At 36.9% G+C, this 26,465-nt stretch overlaps 1 protein-coding gene across 1 annotated transcript; it reads right to left on the bottom strand.

Annotated features, from left to right (window-relative positions):
• Positions 1-13,595: 13,595 nt before the first annotated feature.
• On the bottom strand, positions 13,596-14,405 carry LOC145098975 (uncharacterized). The gene has a single exon (XM_079036565.1). It carries the CDS (start codon positions 14,403-14,405, stop codon positions 13,596-13,598), a length of 810 nt encoding a protein of 269 aa, XP_078892691.1.
• Positions 14,406-26,465: the final 12,060 nt, after the last annotated feature.

Genomic DNA, 26,465 nt, shown 5'->3' with positions numbered 1-26,465 from the left:
GTTTCCTTAGCTTCTCTCTCAACCTGATCCCTTTTCCTTTTCATTGTTGGTCTTCCTGGTAGCCTTCTTTTTTTAGGGGGCAATGGTTTGGTGTAATCCACTTCAGGCCACATAACACTACAGTTCAGTGGCCCTTGTTATACCTATAACAACTTGCATACATTGATGTAGTAAACCATTCTAACACATAGTCCTCAGGGTCCCTATTGAGTCTTGAAATGGCAACATATACATGCACACAAGGATACCCTGCTAACTGCCATTCCCTGCATCCACATTGCCTGGTATGAAGGTCTACAACATACCTATCAGTCCCCACCCTCACCTGAAATTGAATATACCCAGAAGGTACCACTTGCCAAAACCTATCCATAATCATATAGAAATTAGAAAATATTAAAAATGTCAAACATATAAGCAATAAGAATTTTCCTTTGTTGTTCCTTGAGCTTGTTCAACTTCAACCTTATGGAAGGGCATATGTTTAAATCCCAAGATTGACCCTTGGCCTTGTATATACACAACCTTTCCATTACATAAATCCGGATTTCTTCTAACATGGTAATGAGTGGTTTCTTCCTAGCAACTTCAATTACTGAGTTAAAACTTTCAGAAACACCATTTTCGTATGCATCACAACTCCTATCAACCTGGAAAAATGCTTTACACCATGTTTTAGGGTCCCTTTCCATCAAATGTTCATAAGCTAGTGGTTCCAGCTTATTGATTTCATTCTTATGGTACTCAAATTTTTGTGGAATTGTAGATCCAGCTGCTTTCCAAAACAGCTTCCTAAATATTTTCCCCTTAAATCTTTTTAGGAAATTAGCACATTTGTGCCTAGCACATTGCCTATGCTCTGCAGCTGGAACCCTTTCCTTCACAGCTTCAACTAATCCCTATAATAAATACATACAAAGCATAAGCTAAAACATATTAAGTTGGAAAATAACAATAAATTGAAGTTTGAACATTACTTTGTGTTGGTCTGATATTATGGTTAGTCCATGCCCAACTCCCATTCCAATGTCATCAATTAGAAGATCAAGAAACCACTTCCATGTTTCTTTATTTTCTACTGCAACCATAGCCCATGCAACAGGATATATGTGGTTGTTTGCATCCCTCCCAATGGCTTCAAGCAACTGACCTCTGCATATTCCCTTTAAGAAACAACCATCTACTCCAACTACCCTCCTACAACCCTCTATCCATCCATCCTTCAAACCCTTTAAACACACATAAAACTTTGAGAAGTATGTTTCTCCATCAGGCATCACATCCACCTCCATCTTAATTATTGATCCAAGATTTTTCCTTTTTAGCTCTTCTCTCCATAACTCCATGTCTTGGCATAATGCTCTATTAAAGTACCTTCTATCTACTGAAATGCATATTTCCTAGCATTTCTGCATTGTCCAACACTTGCTATTAGGTTAAACCTTTTACTGACCTTAGTTTTCAATTTCCTAATGCTCATCTTTGGTTTATGTAATATCTCATTCATGAAATGAGTTCCAATCCATTTGTAGCTTACAATGGACCCAAATTTGAATACTCTTGCACAATTATTCCTATTAATTAAGGACTTAATCTGAAAAAGACCTCTCATTCTTCATCTAGGTTGCCCACAACCTAAAGGGACAACTCTTATTCTTCTTATTCTTCTTATGTTTACAACATTTTTCCAAAAGCTTTTGATGATCATTTTTATTCAAACCATAAATCATACCCATTCCTGACGGCATAGTTGGTTAGTCATAGCTTCAATTCAAGAGGGTAACAAAACTTCATACCTAAAACTGGGACCATTTTATCCCATTCTTGCTTCTCATCAAAGACAGGGAACACAACCTCATCATCTTCATCATTGACTCCATTATCATCATCATTATTTACTTTTTCTTGATTACTATTACGAATGAGTTTACCACACAACTTGTTCAAAAATTCATCATCAACTGTTTTGTCAAACGTATGCACCTCTTCATCATGTTCATGATCACATTCCATTATATCTGAAAATTGTGACTCTGTATCATCATCTTCTATCACCTCAGACACCTCATCACCTGTTAACATCTCCTTATCGGCCCGGTCAAGAATAGGTTCATTTTGGTGGTCAATGTACACATTCGTCCTTAGCTTGTTCTTATCCATGTAACCATCTTCAATAAACTCAAAATAATCAACATCATTGTCGATTCTTCTAATACCCTCTGCCAATATTTCATGAGTACTACAATAATGCAAGTTATCATAGCTTCGTCTTGCCAGCTTTGAAACCCATAACACAAATTCTCTATAGTTCATGCCACCAAAATCCACATCACGAACTGACATTCTCATAGGGTCTAAGTACACTAACGGGTTTGTTGCAAACATTCCGTTGTATTGAAAATCTACAATGAGATACGTATCGTTAAGTGATTCCATTGTAGTGTCTACAGTCGACGATTTCAAGTCCCAACTTCAGTTCCTACTGCTTCGATCGAGTGAACTTTGAGAAAAATTAAGTAATCGGGAATGATTTGGGCAAGGATTTAGGAGTTCTTGTGTTAAGAACCCTAATTAAATGAGGTCGATTCATCTGATTAAATGAAGTCGAATCCAGAAAAAGGGTGTAATAGACACATAATATGCCACGTAATTTCTTTTCCGCTTCTTTTAAATGAGTTAATTTGAGTTACCGGTTAAAATGGAGGTTAGCCAGCAATATTGTTATAATTTAAACCGTTAAAACAAGTTAGTTGCTTTGTTATGTACAAAAAAAAAGTTGCCAATATGTGAAAACGGATAAGAGATAGTTACCCTCCTAAGTCATTTTCCCTAAAATGCTCTATTTTTTTTACAACGGGAGTGATCCTTCATCCGGAGGGACAATTTTCCAACTCCTTGGTAAAAGTTCATTTTTTTCAACATTCTTAAAAATCAACGAACCAATTTTGTACTAATGATACAGTTAACCATATTTTATATGATTACTTTGCCAATAAAATATAATGTGTAATATGCCATCTTCAGCATAATAGAAGCAATGAAAGTTAGCTTTTTCCTCTCTATCGTTTTGCATTTTTCATATCAGTTATATTAACTAAAAAGTCAGTTTTTTGGATAGTTGTTATTGCCCTTATTTTTTGCCTATGTTTCTCACAAGTTAGTTTTGCCCAAATTAACCAAAATCATAGCAGCATGCATACACACTTACTTGATCAATCCTTTTATTTCCAATGAGTGGTATGAGAGTCAAGTGTAGAGCATGCATGAGTATATGTCAAGAATGACCACACTAGCCTCGTTATATTCTCAACTCGAAGATATAGGAGTCTAAAGGACCGAAAAGAATGGTTGTGTTACTGTAACGCCCGTGTTTCTGGGTTGGGCATTAATTTTGATGTAATAGTCTAGGTTAACATTTGTAACCCGTCTTGAAATAATAAAGGTGTATTATTTGAGTATTATGTGTTTATTGCTTAATTGTGTGATTTAAATGAATTAAGAATAAAAATAAGTGTAATAATAAAATATTAGAAAAGCCCAATATCTATGAAGGAAGTTGTTGTGGTCGTGACAAGGGTTCCAGATATATATAAAGAATGCCGAAATCTAAGTTATAACGAAGAAGTTATGACCTGTCGAAGTTTCGCGACAGAACTGGCACGCCACTGTATGACGTAAAATATGAATTTAAGATAGAGCGATATCTAGCCTTATTGATATAAACGAAATTCGTAGAATACATTAAACCGAGAGCGTGCATAAAAAGAACGTCCAAATCTAACTTCGTATGAGGAAGTTATGATTTTTTCTAAGTTTCGACTTAGCGGTATATAGCTCAAATCTCAAAATTGAGATTGAGTGATATTTGTCCGAAACAATCTAAACAAGAATCGAAGATCTTATTGTTAGTAGTCCAACGGTAAAAAGACAAACGAAAACGGACGTCGGATGAAGAAGTTATGATTTTATAACGGAATTTTTCTGTCCCGGCCTACTAAAAATAATATTATACAAATAAAATCAAAATTAGCCGATGGAGTCTAAACGAAAGTTGTAGAGCATAGTCTCACCTACGCGTGGATATAAATAACGTCAAAAACGGAGCTCGTATGAGGAAGATATGAATTTTTGAAGTTGTTAAATAATTAAAATATATAAATAAAATTATTTATTTGGATAATATCTGAATCCGTGACTCACCCATCTAATCCGAAGGGTACGCCCCGCGTAACCTTTGAGTACGCCCAGCGTACTTCAGCCTTGTGTGGTCTGAGAGAGAGCCGCGTAGCACCACGCGAAGCTCGCCACGTAGCAGTCTTATCCGAACTACGACCAGCGTAAGGCTTGATACGCCCAGCGTACGCATGAAAGAGGCATTACGCCCTGTGTACTTGCAAGTTACGCCTAGTGTAACGCGAGGGTTCAGCCCTATAAATAGAACTCGACCCCCAGCCGAATTTGGTTGCTCACTTCTTTCTCTCTCACTCGTTTTACCTCGTTTTACGTGCAAGCTTTACCCCCGAAGCCCTGGTATCATTCCCGAGACCCGAAGCAAGTCCCGAAGCCCCGAGGATCCCGAGAAGTAAAGTTTCCGAGCCAAAACTCTGCCCGCGTAAAGCCCGGTTTTGGAGAAAACGACCCGGTTTTATCGGAAAAGATTATTTTAAGAGACGAGGTGTTGTCTGATAATCGTCTTATCAAGTGAGTGTGTAGTTACTTTCTTCTAACACATAAATACGAAGTATTCTATATAAAATATGTGTTGTGTGCATATATGTTATGTGTTATTTGAAATGAGTATTGATTTGATGTTTTATACATGTGTTATATATATATATATATATATATATATATATATATATATATATATATATATATATATATATATCTACAAATATGTTGGGTAGAACATGGGTAGATAGTGGATGTGTGATGAAATAAAATGATGAGAGGCCTCGTTGTTGATGTTGTTAATCTAGTCATCTAGCGGAGTATGGATGACGACCACAGACTCTTTCTAGACTGTCCAATGGAACGCTGGCAGGTTCATAACCTGTAGGTGTTGTAAACGATGTGTTCATCGATGTACTCTATCCCCCTCATGTTTGCCTTTAGGACATCTATTGTCGAGGAAACCCCTTTGCAGTAATGTCCGTCCCGATGAAAATCCTAGATTAGGTCCCTTGTAATAGTTGTTGTCATAGGGACGTAAAGTGAGGATAACGGGAATGGGTAATCGGGTTATTGTTGGTTGGTGAAATTAAATATAATTATTTATTATGGGTTGAAAACCCTATATGCTCACCAGGCTCCCAAGCCTGACCCACCCAGTTTTATTTGTATTACAGGTAGTGGCGCGAGAGCATAAGTTAGACAACTTGTGAAGATATTTTGTTTATAGGCCAGTAGTTGTGTATAACTGGTGTAAGGCTTATAATATGCCGTTTATGCTTTTGTGTCTGTATCGGAACATGACATCCCGAGTTTTGATATACAATGAAAATACATTTCTTTAAGGAATGCTTTGATAAATTTTATTTATCATATTTTATTTTGGGAATGAATTCCGCAACTCTTTTAAATCAAAGGATTACTCTGAAAATTATTTTAAAAGCATAAATTATATCGGTCTTTTCTGGCCATGATTTTGAGGATGTCACAGTTACTCTACCCTATCTAATGCTCTCAAAGATATTGGTGTGTGCTCTAAATATAATGGTGAATTTGTAAGCATAATGAAAATACATTTCTTTAAGGAATGCTTTGATAAATTTTATATATCATATTTTGTTTTGGGAACAAATTCCGCAACTCTTTTAAATCAAAGGATTACTTTGAAAATTATTTTAAAAGCATAAATTAAATCGGTCTTTTCTGGCCGTGATTTTGGGGATGTCACAGTTACTCTACCCTATCTAATGCTCCCAAAGATATTAGTGTGTGCTCTAAATATAATGGTGAGTTTGTAAGCATAATGAGTGTGTGATGCAACTAAAAATGTAGAAGTGAGGGAAGGGAAAAGTCGGATACCTCTTACGACCATTTACTAAGAAATTTCGAGGGACATGCTTCTTGTGTTAGCCAAGAAGGATAGGACTAAGGAATCACATGAAATGCCTCAAATGATACACATAAATCAAATTCAGAAAAGGATACTGAATTAGAATCCTTCATAAAGGACTTTCAAGGTGATTCGAATGAAATATGGTGAATCGGTGGAGGGTTTTCCATGATGTTGAATACTATTGTGACCAACATTTGATCTTTAGGTGAGAAGATTGAGGACATTATGGTGGTGAAGAAGTTCCTTTCAGTTGTCTAAATGAGATTATTGCAAATCATGATATCAATCGAGCAATTTGGGGACTTGAAAACATGATGGTCGATGAGGTTGTGGATCGTTTCAAGAATCATAAAGAAAAACTTCAAGGTTATGGTGCAATAACATTGAGGACCTTCTTTATTTCCCACACATATCGAGTGAGCATCTCAATCAAAGCGGACCAACAAGGGAGACTTGTAAAACACTTCAAGAAGAAGATGGATAATGGAGGTCGAGGCTGGGGATAAGGTGTTAGAAATCACATAATCGTAGATCACTCAAAGTTCCAAGGTATGGTGTCTTGACAATTGTGCTAGCAACCATAAAGTTCCACAAGTTAGACAAAAATGTTTATGGCCACATAATATATGGGGATGTTTCAACCGTCGATATTTTAGGAAAATGGTCGATTGTATTAGATTACAAAATTAGAAACCAACGACTCCTTAAAGACTTATATTTCATTCCAAGTCTTAAAACTAATATTATAGCCTAGGACTAACAGTGGAGAAGATGAGTTAGGTTATAATATGTGGATTGATATTAAAGCTGCTTGATAGAAATAAAAATCTACTTAAATAAATAAATTAAACCAAAATAAGAGGTATAGAACATATTTGGAACAAATCAAACCAAAATGGTGACAATTGTTCTAGTGAAGGATGTAATGGTGACATATCTTGAATGAATCAAGCAATGATGGTCGCTATGATGATGAAAGAGGTATTGGTGACAACTGTTTTGGTAAGGGATGAAGTGGTGATGGTTATGTTAGTAATGGAAGTGATGATAATTGCGGTGGTGAGGGAAGCATCATCAGTGCATGGTGTGGTGGTGGTGGCGATGATGATATTTAGATCAATGTGCGGAACTATGTTTGAGGGAATCAACAGTGATGATGGGGTACATTGGCGTTTAGATCTAGGTTTTTTTAAGAGAAGCACATGAAGAATACAGAGATAGGTTTAGGAGTAATGTTGAAAGTGGTGATGGTGGTGGTGGCTAATATTAGGTTTCTATAGATAATGGGAGACGTAGGTTTAGAGAAGGGGTGGATGTTAAAATGAGAGTATGTCAAAACCAAGGTGTGTATAGGGAGACAAAGAGAGAGGGTGAGAGAGAGAGAGAGAGAGATGTTGGGTTTGATTCAAAATTTTGGTTTCAAAACACAATGATGGTAACTTTAACATCCCGATGTTGAGGTAATTTCAATTTTAGCCTTATGTATGAATAAATATAGCATTTTAGTCCTTGAGTATTGTAATGTCCCAAAATTCCAGAATAAAATTTTCATTTTCAATTCAATCAAAAACACTATTATCTTTTATTCAAACATCCAAGAGTATTTCATAATAAATAGTCATCAGAGTACAATCCCAAAATCATCACAATGCGGAAAACATGGGGGAATGCACTCTGATCATGTCAGACCCTTCCTTTTCGAACCAGAAGTACCTAAAACCATAACCATAAAAATCGTAAGCACAAAACTTAGTGATTTCCCCAAAATACCACATACCATACATACCATTGGGCCTAGTCCTTACATTGGGTCAAGCCCGCATATTGGGCCAAACCCACCATAATAGGCCTAGCCCTACCAAACTAATAGGCCTAGCCCAATCATACAAATAAAAAAAAAGTCACAAAGACAGTTAGCACCCTACATAAGATACGATGGGACTAGCCTTCTTGATCCATGGACCTAGCCCAACATATAAATGGGCCTAACCCGATCATACAATGGGCATAGCCCATCATACAAATGAGCCTAGCCCAACATACCATGCAAGAGTCACAAAGACATCTAACATAACAGAACCTAGTGGGCTGGCATTGGTGCCTTTGACCCACGAGTATAGTGAGGAGACTCACCTCAAGTCGTTGAATCTCTCAATAAATTCTTAATCTGCTGATCTAGAAATCCCTGCGCGCTAGCACCATCAAATCATTATCCAGTTAATAATTGGATCTCGACCCATAAACAAGAATCAAAGCCACTTAACCTATAACTAGGGTAAAAGACCATTTTTCCCCTTTCCTTACTTGGCCCAAAACCTTGGACCAACCAATTTTCTCAAAAACCCCAATTTCCTAAATGGCAACCCAATGCCCAATATGGCCTAACTTCCTAATTGGGACCAAAAACTGTCACGGGACCAAAACCAAGAATTCCCACAGTTTATCCATGGCCCAAAGTCAGAAGTCCAATGGCCCAACAAGGCCCAAATTCTAAAAGGCCCAAAATAGCCATCCTAGGGAGTACGCCCAGACACATATGCCCCGCATACTCAGCCATGATGTTACAACCCGAAAATTTCTATCCCGTACAGTCAAACACTTCATTAAAAGTCAAACTCATTGCTATTATCTTTTAGCACAATTAAGAGTTTATTTGAGCGTCCTGAGCCTTGTACACTTAAGGGATAAGTGTCGAGGTTTATCTGTTGAAGTTATAGCTCAAAGAAACGACCTAAAACACCTTTACAAGGAGTTCACGGCCACCACATGGGAGTTTACGGCCGTAAACTCCATGTGGGCCGTAAACTCCATCTTATATGATGAAAAGGTGGTCATTAGTTCATTCCTTTACTTCCCTTGGCTGAAATCCTCTCAAGTATCATCCCGATCTTCGTCCCCGATCTTCAAATCTCATAAGTTCCTTGTCCTAACTAGTTGATATCTTACATAAACTAGTGATCTTACATGATTTCATCCGTGAAATCATTCCATTTGTGTAGATCTTCATGTTTCACCAAGAACACACACTAGTGTTCGTGGCCAAAAACGACCATTCAAGCTCCTAGATCGTAAGTACTCTTGTTCTAACTCGTTGTACACTAGGTTTAACATGTTTAGAGCCTATAAATCATCAAGAAACACATGATCCAAGGAGTTTACGGCCAAGGCATGTTCTTGGGCCGTAAACCCCTTTTAGTGGGGCAAAATGCACCCTAACACCTTACCAAGCCTTGGAACTTAGTATAGAACCATACACCATTGATCTAGGGACTTCAAGAAACAAAATGGTACTTCATACCATGAGTTTACGGCCGTAAACTCATGGGGAAGTGGTCCCCAGGCCGTAAACACATATAAGGGCCATTCTTGGACCTTAAACTCACCTAGCCTCTTGTTTAAGCCTTGGAACACTTAACCACATAAGACACCTTACCTTTAAGCCTCATTCGGTGACCCATTTGAGAGTTTACGGCCAGGAGTAAACTCCCCTGGGCCGTAAACTCCAACAAGTATGGTCTATGGACCATAAACTCACTTACAAAGCCTTATAATCCTTGGTTGTAACCCAATGGCCTCCTAACACTTTGACCAAAGTGTTTTCCATGACTTAGAATGTTTATACTTGTCTAATTAGTGTTATAATCATTGATTATATATATATATATATATATATATACATACATATGTCTTTATATGTTATTAGGATCATTGTGTGTGTTTAAGTCTTCACTTGACACCAAACACTTGTCCGACACTTCCATTTGATCCACTCACTGCAGGTGAGTTCATACCAATGTTTCTAAATGCTTTTATGGGGGGAATACAAGTTGAATCATGCTAGTTAGTACATCAATCACATGTGATTAATAACCAGCATACAAATGGATTTACTACACTTTTAGTTGTTTTACCAAACAGATTTCTTCAAATGGCTTTCTCAAATGTTTTTACATGTTTAAAACTATTTATCAAACTGTCTTACATACTGTATGTTTCCTTTCAAACTCTGTTACAATTGTGTTTCAAACAAAGGTTTTCTTATGCTTAAAACTGTTCTTATCAAACAAACTGTTTTCAAATTGTTTTATAAACTGACATCAAGTCATCATTTCTTAGTTATTAAATCTTTCAAAGGTTTTACAAAACTTCTTTTATACTTTTATATTGTCAAATGCATGCCCATATATGTATGGTTATATAAGTAATGTTTAAAGGACTTAGGACGGCTAGCTCACTTTATTTCCTTTTCCTCATTTGGATGTGGCCTTAGGGTATTGGTTATTCGTCCAAATGTCGTCTAAATACTAGTTATATATCATGTATACATATATAGACTTAAAAGTTCCATTAGTCAGTTCAATACCTTTGGGTAGCAAAGGCATACTTTGTTTATACACGTACATTACTAGTAACTATAATAGGTATAGTTAGGAGATACTACTTACTATCCTAAGTACAAGGAATCACACAAGAGTCAGGTCTTGGTAGAAGGCTACATACAAAATAGTCAGGTCCTGGTAGAAGGCTTCTTTCAAAACAGCCGGGTCTTGGTAGATAGCTACTTACAAAACAGTCAGGTCTTGGTAGAAGGTTTCTTTCAAAACAGTCGGGTCTTGGTAGAAGACTACTTTTTATACTAGTAGGAAATATGAGATTTTCTAGGGTTTTCAAACGTTTACAATTACTTACAAACACTTTCATACTTATACAAACTTTTCTTCAAACATTTACAAGTCTTTCTTTACTGTTTTACAAATCAAAGACACATTAATACTTATGAATTCACCAGCTTTATTGTTGATACTCACTTTCAAAATAACTTGTATTCTCAGGTCACAAATAGACAGGTACAACGACCAGGTTTTGTGAAGACAGAGCAGTCAAGACTCGTCTTTTATTTTGAATATTCATTATGTTGTTTTATACAATGAAAGAGCACACTTGTAATTAAAATTATTCTATTAATGCAATGGATGATGTTGTTGCTTGTTTACTACTTTGCATTGTTATGATACTTTACATGACGTCCTCCGCCCCAGAACGTTTCCGTCGTTCTTGGTTTTTGGGTGTGACACATAAAGCATAATGTACAAGCTGTTTATGCAAGAATCCAACATTACGTTGAGCGTGCTCCCACGTACGCCCAACGTACTCATCAGAGGCCAAAAATCAACATTAAACTCTTATTGGGTTAAGTCAATTTGTCGAAACACAAATCTAATCCCTAGACAAGGTCTTAAATAATAAAGTTGCCAAATTTCCTCTCATACATGCCTTAATGGGACTCAACACACAAAAAGAAGCTTAATAAGGCTCTTAACACTTGCATGGACCAATATCTTACACAAAGTTTGCATTTTTATGAACAAAGAACCTCCATGGAGCTAAGATCTAACATCCATTGCTTCTAAAGTAGATCAAAAGCTCAAATTTAACTCAAAATTCTAAAAAAATGCATAAATAACACGATGAACTAGATCTAGCACAAAAGACCATACCTCAAAATTCTTGCAAATGTGAAGGTAACTATGGATCTACAAGCTCAAGCTACACCTTCAAGTGTTCCTCTTTTACTTCTTCACCACAAAACACTAATAAACTCACTTTCAAGCTCAAATTTCACCAAATTCTCTTAGGTGGTGTTTGGTACAGAGAAATAAACCTAGGGAAAAGGAATTGATTCCTTTTCCCTTGTTTGGTTAGTACAAAAAATAGGAAATTGAGAAATAAATCAATTCCTTTTCCATCAAAATAATTCTCTATTTTTAAGAAGGAAAGGGGGAGAAAATAAAAAATTGGCATCAATCGAGAATTGGAGAAAATAAAAGCGGAGATTTCAGTTTACCCCAATTCAAACCCCATTGAGAACATTGATCCAATTTTTTTACTTGATTTCTCATGCAATCGCTCATTCGCACCACGTCCTCGTATCGTTTGCCCTACAAATAGTCGTACATCGAGCGGATCATAATTCACGACTTCAATTTGTTGTCGATTTTCATTGTTGCTCGATTGGAAGAAAGACGACTTCACTTCTTTGTCGATTTTATCACCAACCTCCTCCAATTAAAGGTATGGCAATTAATCTTGCTTTGATAAAATCAATTCTTGATGTTTGAATGCAATTTTTGTGTTCTTTGAATGTCAATTTTGACTACTACATGCGATTTGCATATGTTTCTAGTTTGTGCTTGAGTTTCATGTACAAAAGCAATTAGTTTTCTTTAATTTTAGTTTTTTTTAGATTGTTTTTGTTATTTGAACAACCATAAAATCTTCATATGATCTCGGAATGAGTAGATAGTTTTTCTAGATTGTAGTTCTTTGTATTGGTAATGTTTTAGGCTCAAAAATAGCTTAATAGATTAAGATATAGTTGAGTTACACAGCCCTAAACAGTGGCTGTTACGATGTATTACAACATTTTTTTGATTTTTTGTCCAACTTTGAACCGTCATAAAATCTTCATACGAGCTCGGAAGGAGGCGATTTTTTCCCCAGATTGTAGTCCTCTGTCTTTTATACGTTTTACAATCAAGAAACAGGTTATTTGGTTTGGTTTTGGGTGAGTTATGTAGCTCCAAACAGTGGCTGTAATGATTTTTGTACAACATTTCAGCATTTTTTTGATTTTTTGTCCAACTTTGAACCGTCATAAAATCCTCATACAAGCTCGGAGTGAGGCGATTTTTTTCCCAGATTGTAGTCCTCTGTATTTTATACGTTTTACAAACAAGAAACATGTTATTTGGTTTGGTTTTGGCTGAGTTATGTAGCTCCAAACAGTGGTTGTTATGATTTTTGTACAACATTTCAGCGTTTTCATGAGCTTATAATGTGTTTGGACACCTATTAAGTCATAATAAACGTCTCAAATTTAATGACTTAATTCAAAATATAAGCGAAACAATTCGATAAAGATGAGTTTTATTGACGGAACGGGTTATAGCAATAAAATAAACTTCGGGTTGTCACACACAAGATAGTAAATTTTACTCATAAATAAATCTCCATTACTTAATCATCAAATGTCAATTACATTTATCTATTACGTGTTTCTAAACATCTATCTAATCACTAAAACTAATATCTTCCTTCAGACTAATGCTCATCGCATGTTGTAAATGCTTAACCCTGCTCAGACCCTTTATGAATGGATCTGTTGGGTTCTCCTCTGACGATACCCTCTTGACTACGAGGAGTCCCTCTTCTACCCAGTGTCTCATGAAGTGGTATTTTCTGTCGATGTGTCTGGATCTACCATGATCCCTTGGTTCCATGGTCTCCAATAAAGTTATTCAACCATATTGCCTCATTCGAAGCTTCGCTCGCTACTATGTACTCTGATTCGCACGTTGAATCAATCACGGTCTCTTGCTTGGAACTTTTCCAAGTAACTGCTCTTTTATTAGTGGCGGAGCCAGGGTCAAACTAAAGGCGTATCCCCAATTTTTTTTTGTTTAATATACAATAAGAAAAAAAACGCAATTTTATTAAATATAAAGTTCAACTTCCATAACAAAATTACATTTTAAAGTTCACCTCTTCGATCTTTCATTTTACGAAAACGAGTAATTACATTTTCAGTCTTAACATTCTCTAGTGCTTCTTTTTCTACACTACAAATCAAAGCACCATTCAAAAAATCGTCACCTATTCTATTACGCAATTCGGTCTTCAAGAACTTCATTGCAGAAAAACACCGTTCAACGATTGCAGTTGCGACGGGCAAAACCAATGCTAGTTTTAATAATCTATAAACCAAAGGAAAAGAGAGGTGCTTCCCGCTTTCCACCAACAAACAAGAGAGGTTGGCAATTCCCTTCAAGTTGAAAAATCTCTCATCATGGACCAAAGAGTGATAATAGATATCAAGTTGTCCATTAAGTTGCGTCCTTTCTGAATTGTCAAAATCGTTTTTGTATATCTCGCTTAACTTTAACAACTTTGCTTTATCAAAACTAGAAAATGAGTCACAAGGACTCAATGCCGCCATGTTATCCATCAACTCTGTGCCAACTTCACTAAATCTATCCCCAAATTCTTGAATTTGCATATCTAAAATTGTGTTAAAAATCACAACTTCAAAATGATGTTGATTAGTCTTATTGGTCCTACGCTTGCGTGGGGTAACATAATATTCCGACATGTCCACAACTCCAATACTGTGTTTTTCACAAAAAGCACATACCTTCTTCCAAATTTGTGGAAACCCATCTTTTCTAAAAACTAGCAATGCTTTCTTTGTCCCTTTTACTAACGAAGCCGCTTCCAAAATATTTGGATCTTTTTTTTGAAGATGCTTTGACAAGCTATCCGTGAGGCATAGAATTTTCAACATCAATTTTAAAAGAAACACGAAGTCAAGTGTCTTGAAATATGACAAAATACCCTTTGCTTGATTACGGTTAGATAAAGTAGACCCATCCACTTTGACATATTTAAGTACCGCAACAACTTCTACAAACAAATTCACCAAACTTACAAAATGCCCTCCTTATTTCATCTCTTTGATTAGGATTATAAGATGTAATTTTTGGCCTATCTCCCGGGTCCGAAGGAAGGTCATTCAAATCAAAAGGTTGTATCACTTTTGGTTTTGGTATTGGTTGATTAGTTTGTGGAACTTGAGTAGGTTCATTAGATTGTGTTTCTTGTGGTTTTGGCATTGGTTGATTAGTTTGTGGAGCTTCATTACTTTCATTAGGCTTATTTTTTTTGGAAGTTCCTTCACCATTGTTGTCTCCAACATCTAAATGTCTTTTGAAAAAACTTTTAATAGCAACCTACAATCAAAATATATGAACTACAAACTTGATTACATGTTTCAACAATAGTCAACAAATAACAACCTAGCAACCTACAGTCAAATCATCAATTATCAAGATATATCAACTATAATCTTGATTCCAAGTTTCAACAATAAATGAACAAATAGCAATCTACAATAAAAATATATCAATTATAACTTGATTTCAAGTTTAAACAATAAATAATCATTAAATATTAACCCTAAGGTCATAATTTAACAAAGTTAATTGTTAATTTCTAACTTTTCAAACATAACAACAAAAAATTAGAATTTGAATAAACCTAAATAAGGATGAGTATTTTGGTTAAACTAACCTGTTTCATTGTGATTTTGTGATGACTGATGTCCGACTCCAATTACTGAATCACTTGATGTCTTGATCTCCAACTCCACGATCGCATAGCAAGGCCGCAAGCGCAAGGGTAGAAAACAATTTGGTTTTTGAAGTCGGCAATTGAGTAGAATTTTAGAAGTTGTCGACACAAGGAGTGGCAATCCAAATCCAATTACCAAATCACGTTATTACGTTTTTTTCCTTTTTTTGTTTTCATTAGATTATTGGGCTTAATACCTATCTGTTTCAATAAATTAATTGTTGTGGGCTTAAAATTTTTGGACTATTTGGGCTAGTTTATATTTTGGTCCATTTAGAAATAACCTAAAATTTTTTAGGGTAGCCCAATTTTTTTCAGATATAAAACCGCAACATAAAACGAATTTTTCCGAAAAAATTAACACTATTAAATTTTTTTTTAGGGGTATCTACCTTGTGGATCCGCCATTGTCTTCCATTTAGGGTAAATACCCAGCCCGACTGAGAGCAGAATTTATCTTTGTCGGTCTAAAACCTGGCGTCACTATACCTTGTCACTCTCAGTTCATCACTCCCACCAAGTGTAAGAACCCAGTCCTTAGTCCTTCGCAAGTACTTAATAATGTTCTTTACTGCAGTCCAATGAGCTCTACCCAGGTTCCCTTGATATCGGCTAACAATGCTCAACACAAAAGCCACATCAAGGGGAGTACATGTCATAGCGTACATGATTGATCCAACGGCGGAAGCATATGGCACTCGACTCATTTCCGTTATCTCAACATCGGTACTCGGACTCTGAGTCTTACTTAGCTTGGTATTGCTTTGGATTGGTAATTCCCCCTTCATGGAATTCTCCATGCTAAAACGTTTCAGCACCTTGTCCAAGTAAGTACTTTGACTAAGTCCTTTTAGTGTCCTACTTATGTTTCTCAATATCCTTATTCCCATAATGTAAGCAACTTCTCCTAGATCCTTCATAGCAAAACACTTCCCAAGCCAAGAATTAACCTCCTGTAAGGTCGGGATGTCGTTTTCTATGAGCAGTATGTCATCAACATAAAAAACTAGAAAGCTAATTATGCTCCCATTTTCCTTGACATACATACATGATTCATCCTCGCTTCTCGAAAATCCAAACTCTTTGACTTTCTCATCGAAACAAAGATTCTATCTACGAGACGCTTGGTTCAATCCATAAATGGATTTCTCAAGCTTGCATACTCTATTGGGGTATTTAGCATCCACAAAACCCTCTGGCTGACACATGTAAACATCTTCAGCCACCTTCCCATTAAGGAAAGCGGTTTGACATCCATCTGCTAAATTTCATAATCATGAAATGCAGCGATAGCTAACATAACCCTAATATACTTGATCTTGGCCACTGGTGAGAAGGTCTCAACACAGTCAACCCCCGGGGTTTGAGTGAAGCCCTTAGCAACCAGTTGTGCCTTGAACGTATGCACTTTACCATCCATGTCGGTCTTCATCTTGAAGATCCACTTGCACCCGACCGTCTTACGACCCGGTACGTTGTCAACCAAGTTCCAAACTTGATTGCCATACATGGACTGAATCTCGCTGTCCATTTCCTCTTTCCACTTTGCAGACTTTGGTCCCGCCATGGCTTCCTTGTAGTTAGTAGGCTCATCCAAATTTACCAGTGTACTATCACTAATAAACCTATCACCTTCCGTAGTAATATGAAAACCATAAATCTCCGGTACCATCCTAAATCGAGAGGAACGACTTACAGGTAATGACTCGTCAATTGGTTCAATAAGAATCTCTTCCTTAGGTTGACCGCTAGTGTTAGAGGTTCCTTCACCGCTTGCTTCTTGAAGCTCTTCAAGATCAATTTGCCTCCCACTGTCCTCTTGGCATAAGAGTTCTCTCTTGCGGAAAACCCCTATCCTTGCTACAAAGACCACGATGTCACTAGGTCTGTAGAAAAGATATCCAAAAGATTTTTGTGGGTAGCCGATGAAAATACATCGCTCACTACGAGGTTCAAGCTTTTCATGAGTCTTTCATCTTACGAAAGCCTCGCAACCCCAAACTTTGATATGTGCTAACGAGGGAGCCTTCCATGTCCACATCTCGTGAGGTGGTTTGGCAAACTTCTTAGTTGGGACTAGATTAAGGATATGGGCAGCAGTCTCTAAGGCATACCCCCAAAATGAGATAGGTAATGAAGTTCGACTCATCATGGAACGAACCATGTCCAACAAGGTTTGATTGCGCCTCTCAGCCACACCATTGAGTTGCGGTGTCTTAGGTGGTGTCAATTGTGAAACAATTCCACATTCCTTAAGATAGTCGTGGAACTCGATACTAAGATACTCACTACCCCTATTGAATTTGGGCAATTCTATCTTCCTGCCCAATTGATTCTCCACTTCTTGCTTATACTCTTTGAACTTTTCAAAGGTTTCCAACTTATGCTTGATTAAGTAGATATATCCATATTTGTTATAATCGTCGGTGAAAGTCACATAGAAGCGATTAGCATCCCTTGTGGTGGATCTGAAGGGCCTACACACATTTGTGTGTTTGAGATCCAACAATCCCTAAACTCTTTCACAGGTACCAGGGAAACGTGATTTAGTCATCTTTCCAAGCAAACAAGATTCGAACGTGTCATTCGACTTTAGTTCAAACGACTCCAAGACTCCATCCTTTTGGAGTTGGGCTATGCGCTTCTTGTTGACATGTCCAAGACGACAATGCCACAAGCATGCCTTGTCTAAACCATTAGACGAATCGATGTGCAACACATTATTTCCTCAGTTGTCTACAACCATCACAGTTTCATATACATCATTACAAGGCAATGCTTTAAAATATAAAGTGCCATTATAGAAAGCATTAATAGAACCAATTTCATTATTAAATGAAAATCTAAAACCTTGTATGTACAAACCATAAAAAGGAATAATATTCCTCGTCATTTATGACGAGTAGGAACAATCATTCAACTCTAATCCTAACCCGCTACTAAGCACTAAAGAGTAAATCCCGATCTTGGTGACAGACGATGATTTCCTATTCCCCGTTATCAGGTTCATCTTCCCATGCTCCACGTCCCTACTTCTTTTTAGCCCCTGCAAATCAGAACAAATGTGAAAACTACATCCTGTATCAAGGACCCAAGAACTAGCATGTGATGAGTTATTAGATTGAATAGTATAAATACCTACGAAGCAAGGCTTTATCTTCCCATCCTTGATGTCGTGCAAGTATTTCAGGCAACTTCGTTTACAATACCCCTTGCCATTACAGTGGAAGCATGTTGTTTCTTTAGGATCGGATGAGGGAGTAGCAAAGCTGGTTTTACCTTTGGATCCGGAGGACCCATCATGGGACTTTCCCTTGTGGCTCCTATAGGGAGCTTTCCTCTTCTTCCCTTTTCCATGTCCTATAGCGAGGACGGGGGCAGCAGCAGTAGGGCGGACTCGACAGCTTTGCCTTTGAGTCCACTTTCAGCAGTTCTCAAAAAACCTTGAAGTTTGCTCAAGGTGACTTCCTCCTTGTTCATATGATAATTCATCATGAACTGATCATAACAAGGAGGTAAAGAGTGGATAATGATATTAATCTCCAACTCTTCGTCAAATTTGACATTCAACTTGAGCAACCGATCCACATACCTGTGCATCCTTTGCAAGTGGCTCGTGATGGATTCTCCATCATTCATCTTGGTAGTTATTAGTGAGGCAACAATCTCATACCTTTCCTAATGCGCGCTTTGATGGTACTTTTCCATCAAATGTTGGCACATGTCATAAGGCCAGTAGTCCTCGTAGAACCGGTGTAGCTCAGGAGTCATAGTGGCTACCATTATGCACGACACCTTTGTCGCGTCTTTTTCATGAGCCCTATACTCAGCTATTTCTTCAGCAGATTCATTGGTTTCATCTATCTCTTTGAGCTCTTTGTCGAGGACGTATTCTTTTTGCTCGTATCGCAAGGCCATATGGATGTTGTGAATCCAATCATTGAAAATGGATCCATCGAAGGTGACCCTAACACAAATGTTCAAAAGAGAAAAGGAGCTAGTGGAGTTGGAGTTTGAGCCATAAGCATTGTTTGAGCCATACATATGAAAAAGAAAAGAGACAAAGTTTTGATTAGATAAAGAATCCTTAATATAACACCCAAATGCAATATTAAGGCTAGGACCCAACACAATAATTTACAATTCAGAAGAGGGATGTCGTAATCCAATTACAAATTATTTGAAGGTAGGTAAATGACGATTTACCAATTCCACCACGAAAAACGAAATGAAAAATTAGGTTTTAAATGAAATGAAATTCCTAGATTCTTTTGAGATTCATTGAACTTTTCAATGGCATGTTTAATCTCGATTATGCCCTTCAAGTTTGTGACTGGGATACCGAGGATCACAAAAAAGGTGTGAATAACCATGCAAATTAGCTTGGCACTCTTGAGTCATTTGCCATCTAATCAGTGTGTCGGTTAACCACACACGCTCCATTGATCTATTATAATTCTCGAGCTACCATTTGTCACCCTTGTTAGTCCAAGTCAGTGTGCCGCTTAACCACACACGCTCCATTAACTACTTGGCAAGGTGCAAAGTGCAATTTCATGGGCTAGCATCCTTTTCATATTTTCCTAAAGTAACTAATATTGGGAATTTATAAAAACATTTAGTTACTTTATAACTTTCATTATACTTATTAATGAGGAATTAATGTCCTATCCTACCTGTTCGTCTAACGACCCTCCACTAGTAAAGAGTACGGTGGGTAAGAGTGAATACCGAATGGCGGTCATTATACAAGCCGCTTCCTTAAACACCCCTTATAGTATGACATCCCCAAATTCACGGCCAGAAAAGATCGGTTTAATTTATGCTTTTAAAATAGTTTCAGAGTAATCCTTTGATTAAAAGAGCTGTGAAATTTGTTCCCAAAACGAAATATGATAAAATAAGATTTACCAAAGAATTTCTTAAAGAAATGTATTTTCATTATAACAAAACTCAGGATGTCATGTTCCGATACAGACAAAAGCATAAACGGCACATTATAAGCCTTACAACAGTTATATACACTACAGGCCTATAATCAAAATGTCTTGATAAGTCATCCAACTTATGCTCTTGCGCCACTACCTGTAATACAAAGAAAACTGAGTGGGTTAGGCTTGGGAGCCTGGTGAGCATATAGGGATTTCAACCCACAATAAATATTTATATTAATTTCATCAACCAAAAATAACCCAATTACTCATTCCCTTTATCCTCACTTTACGTCCCTAAAACAACTATCACAAGGGACCTAGTCTAAGGATTTTCATCGGGGCGACATCACATGCTTTGGGGTTTCCTCAGCAATATATGTCAAACAAGGCAACCATGTGGGGGACGGAGTACATCAAATGAACACCCAAGTTCATTAACACCTACAGGTGGCGAGCCTGCCAGCGTTCCACTAGACTGTCTAGAAAAGTCTGTGGTCGTCATCTAAACTCCGCTAGATAACTGGATCACAATAACATCGAGGCCTCTCATCAGTTTATCACACGTCAACTATCTACCCAATTCTACCCAACATTTTTGTAGATAGAAACATACATATTCATTCAGATTCAACTTATAAACTTGATAAGATATACATTCAATACTCATTCCAGATAAACAGATCATATATATATATATATATATATATATATATATATATATATATATATACATAGCACACATTCCATATGAGATACTTCATACTTATGTGTTATAAGAAAAAGGAATATACCCTCACTCAAAACATATACTTAATACCTACAACAATACTTGTATTAAAATCATGTATATAAAAGGGACTATGCACTCACTTGATAAGAAGATTATCGGACAGCACTACGACTCTAAAAGCAGTATTCTTCGGTGCATCCATGATATCTTCACACACAGGGCTTCTCGCAGGCAGAGCTTCGGCTCGGAAACTCTTTTCTTCTCGGGATCTTCGGACCTTCAGGACTTGGTTCGGGGGTCAGATTGCTACCGGGGCTTCAGGGGTATAACTTGCACGTAAAACGAGGTAATATGGGTGAGAGGAAAGAAATTGAGCAACAAAACTCGGTTGGCCTCACTTTCTATTTATAGGAGGCTAAAATCATATGCTCACGTTGTGAGCCACAAGGGCTCACGCCATGAGCTCGATATGTCATTGTGTTCATCATCAGGCCACTTGCCGTGGAAGGCGTCCATCACCTGCTCACGTTGTGAACACTGTGTTCACGTCATGAGCTCTGACATAGGTGGAAGTTCGTTCCCCGAACTTTAGAAATTCATATCTTTCGCATACGAACTCCGTTTTCGACGTTCTTTATATGCACGCGTAGGTGAGATTATGCTCTATAACTCTCGTTTAGACTCCGCCGACTATTTTTGAATTTAACTTTTATTATATTATTTTTAGTATGCTGGGACAGGAAAACTACGTTAGAAATTCATAACTTCTTCATCTGACGTCCTTTTTCGTCTGTCTTTTTACCGTTGCATTATTATCGACGAGATCTTCGATTCTCGTTTAGATTGTTTTGGCTAGAAATCACTCGATCTCATATTCAAACTTTGGGTTGCATACCGCTAAGGGTTGTATTTTAAACTTTTAAAACATTATTGTTTTAGAATTTAATATTTCAAAAATTAAAACTTTTAATCTAATTTTAAATTTCAAAACTTGAGGGAAAGTATTGAAACTTTTCAAAATTTCTAGATCAAATTTTAAATAATTAAACTAATCACATAATTTAAACATTATCTTAAAATTTCACCATTATCTTCCGATTAGACGAGGATCTTCATTACCATGACAGAAAATTCTAATTTTAATTGTTAAAACAATTTAAGGTAATAATCCTTATCTAATTTAGGCTTGAAATCCGAAAAATCTGCCATCTGACGAACCAACTTGTCGAGTCAGGGCATGGACTCGTCGAGTAGGTCCAACTCGTCGAGTCAATCTTAGGACTAGTCGAGTTCTACAGTCAGAAGCCAAAAATCGATTTTTGATCTAGCTTTGAAAAACACAATAACATCAAATATAACATAAAAACACCCTAAGCTCTGATACCACCGATGGTTTTTGAGCATTACATCATTCTTATGGTGCATATGCAACCCTAATTGCTTTGGATCTAGGTTTTTCTCAAGTTATACATGCATAATAATTTTCCAAAGAAAAACCCTAATCTAGCATATATATTTTCATATCCAATGAATAGACAAGATTTAAAAGAATACCTTTCTTGTTGATTGCTTGATCTTAACCTTCAAGAGCTTAGTGCCTCAACTATTGCACCTCTAATGGAGTCGCAAACACCACTAGCAATGAGGAAGAATGATAAAGGTTGTGGAGCTTCACAATTTTCAGCCAAAGGGTTCTCTAAGAATGCATCGTCGGAAACTATAACCTAGGGGTTCCTTATATAGCTGAGCTACTAGGGTTTTACAACTGGAAACCCTAATTTTCCTTGCTTAGGCCCTAAGCAACATATGCACCCCCATATGGCAAGATTTGGACGAAAACCCTATGGGCTCCCCATAGATTTTCATCCATGCTATACCAATAGGATCCATTAGCCCAAACTACAACTATTACTGATTTACATAATCAGTCCCCATTCTTTTAATCGTTCTCTTTTGATCACTAAATTAATTTCTGATCAATACTAATTAAATAATATGATTTCTAAATTAATATATTATTCTTATAATATATTAATTAATCATTAATTAACCTCTTTCTCCAAAAACTCATCATATCATATTGTTATGGTGAAGGCAACCCAAAAGGACCATGATACTATCGGGTCAACTACATACCAATTATAGTTATGAACTTAGACACCTAATCGAACATAGAGTTAGTAACTTTACATGATAAACCACCTTAGGGAAGTCAAATCTAGGTTTTGGGTCGAAGTCTTAACCGAATAAGTTCTTAATAAGGAAGGTTGGCAAAGCTGAGGAGTACACTGGGCGTACAAGTTGGTATGTCGCGCGTACAAGCCTCCATGAGAGTACGCTTAACGTACGAGCTGAGTACAACCTGCGTACTCAGCAGTTGGGCATCGGAAGGTTTGGGCTCACGGTGTAGGGCCATGATTGGAATATAGATGATTAGGGCATTATTTGTGACATCCACAATTCACGGTCATTTTAAAAATTTTATTTATGCTTATTTGAAAATCAGAGTATCTCTTTTTAAAGAATAATATTGCGGAATTTGTTCCTAGAAAACATGGTAAATATATTATCAAAGCATTTCCGAACAAATGTATTTTTGTTTATATTAAAACTTGGGGATGTCATCGTCAATACATAAACATAAGCATAAACAGACCTTATATTCATTTACACTAGTGATCTACATCTCCTTCAATCTCTCTATGTAATGTAGCTTCTTATCGACACCTATGATACAAATAAACTGAGTGGGTCAGGTTGGGAAACCTGGTGAGTACATAGGGTTTTCAACCCACAATAATAAAATTATTATGTTTAATCATCCAACAATCAACCTAGTTACCCATCCCCATTGTCTTCTTTATTCTTAAGGATCTATCCTAAAAATCATATATTCTTTCATTCATTCACTCCTAAGATTGTCCTAAGGAATAGGCACGAAGTCCATCGCTACCAAGGTTCATCTAATAGGCACTAAGTCCATAGTTGTCGATATTATCTATTACGCACTAAGTCCATAGCTTCCAATGTTCATCTATAGGGTACTAAATCCATAGCTACCAACGTTCATTTGTAAGGCACTAAGTCAATAGCTGTCAATGTTCATTCGTAAGGCACCAAGTTCATAGTTGTCGGGGTTTATCTGTTTGACACTAAGTCTATAGCTACCAGGGTTTATCTATCAGGCACTAAGTCCATATTTGCCGATGTTCATCTATATCATCCTTCATCTCTCATCATTCATCTACCCATTTTTACCCAACATATTTGCAGATATAATATACATATACAATTTAAATCATTTAAAACATGTATAAATCGTTCATCCCGCATAGATATCAAGAACACAAATAATATGCATACATAGCACGTAATTTATATTAAATACTTCACATCTATGTGTAAGATGAAAGTAACTATGCACTCACTTGTTAAGGTGACGATTCGAAATTCGAGCAGCGCTTTGCTTCTAGCAATTGTCTTTTCCTTTGACGTAATCTAGCATTATTATCGCTAAGTCTTAGTCTAATATTTATTACAACTAATATTAGTCTAGATTCATCATTAAATCAAAGTCTACTTTCATGATCTATGAAGTAAGGAACAACCAAGTAGGATCATATCGGAGGTCAGGTCCGTTTAGTATACGAAGTATACTATTTGGAAATCCCACTTTAAACACCTCACTAAATTACAGCCTAGACATAATCCTTGTAAGTAGATCAATTAGTATAACGACTTGGAATCACTGATAAATCTTGTTTATAGGTTCATAATAACGATAATGAACTTAAACATAAGTTATACTTAAAATACGGTAAGCATAACTCAACTTACAAGGGGTTTAGCGAGGAACCCGGCACTGCAGGGCAAAACTTCTGAGCCAAAAAACTCTTTTTCTCGGAGCCTTTGGGCGCTCTGGGGCTTTCCTCTAGCACCTTGAGGTTACTAGGGCTTTGGGAGGGTTTTGGGAGGCTTAGAGAAAGAAGTGAAGGGGTTTTGGTGTGAAAAATGAAGGCGCTCTCGCATGGTATTTATAGGCTGGAATTGGGTCAAACTCGTCGAGTTTTGGCCTCCAACTCGTCGAGTTGGTGCCACATGTCACCATCTGGTGGCAATGCGTGGGGAGAAAGCAATGGCTCAGATCGCACCACGTCACCCACTTTTCAGCAGCACCCTTCCGACTTCTAAACTCCATAACTTTCGCATACGAGCATCGTTTTTGAAGTTATCTATATCCATGTGTAGGTATTGACAAGATCTACAACTCTCCTTTTGACTCCATCAGCTATTTCTCGACCGATTTTAAATTTAACAATATGAGAAGATTACACTGTTAACGATCGTGTAAAATTCATAACTTTTACATACGGACTCCGTTTTCGACTGTCTTGTTATCATTGAACTCCTATTAATGATATCTTCAATTCTCATTTAGATTGTTTTGGCTAAAAACTACTCGATCTAAAATGCGAATTTCAGGCTGTGCATTGCTATGCTAAATCTTAGAAAAATCATAAGTTCCTCATACGCAGTCTGATTTGGATGTTCTTTTTATGCATGTTCTCGTTTTAATGTATACTACGACTTTCGTTTGATTCGCTAAGGCTAAATATTAATTTATCATAGTTCACTTTTTACGTTACGCGGTGGCTTGCCGGTTTTGCCGTAAAACTTTGATGGGTCATAACTTCTTCGTTATAACTTAGATTTTGGCATTCTTTATATGTACGGAAACCTTGTGATATATACTATAACTTGGTTAATATTATTTAATATAAATAATCTTCTATCAAAATGTCATTTTTGACGTTTATTATCTCTAAATTGACTAGCCCGAATCTGCGGTCATTACATTATTGGGCCATCCAAAATGTTATTTTGGGCTATGGATATTTAATTGGATCTTAGTTAAAGGACCATATAGGGTTTTGGCCAAATTTGGAAAATTGGGCCATATTTGGGCCTTGGATGATTATTTTGGAATTTGGGTTTTTTTGGACATTTAGATTGGGCCTTGGCCTTGGGCCAAGTTAGGGCAGGGTAAAAAGGTCTTTTACCCTAGTTTAGACTCTTAGTGTGAGTCGAGATCCAATTATTAATTGGATGTTATTTTGTGATAGCGTGCGGTTTTTTAGCAGGACAACAGCCATAGTACTTTCTGTGAGATTCAGCAGCGCGAGGTGAGTTTCCTCACCATGTTTAGCGGGTCAAAGGCACCAATGTCAGCCCATGATCAGTTATGCTAGGATACTAGATGTATGTGTGACTCTTGTATGTGTATATGCTTATATGATTGATATGTTAGGTGGGGCCTGTTATGCGAGTTTGGGCGGGGCCCTATATGTGAGTTTGGGTGGGGGGCCCGTTATACTCAGTGGGCAGGGCCCGTTATACGAGTGTGGGTGGGGCCTGTTATGTGTTTGTTTATGTATGGTATGTGGTTTTAATTTCCATATTTAAAGATTATTAATGATTTTAATTATTTACAATATTTATCATAATTAAGATTATTATTATACCTTTTTATGATTTATTATTCATTTTTTTT

The sequence above is a fragment of the Lactuca serriola genome, chromosome 4, assembly GCF_051521515.1.
Source record: "Lactuca serriola cultivar US96UC23 chromosome 4, Lser_US96UC23_V15, whole genome shotgun sequence".
Taxonomy (NCBI): Eukaryota; Viridiplantae; Streptophyta; class Magnoliopsida; order Asterales; family Asteraceae; genus Lactuca; species Lactuca serriola.
The sequence above is the reverse complement of the archived record's forward strand: the minus strand, read 5'-3'. Positions and strand labels throughout refer to the sequence as shown.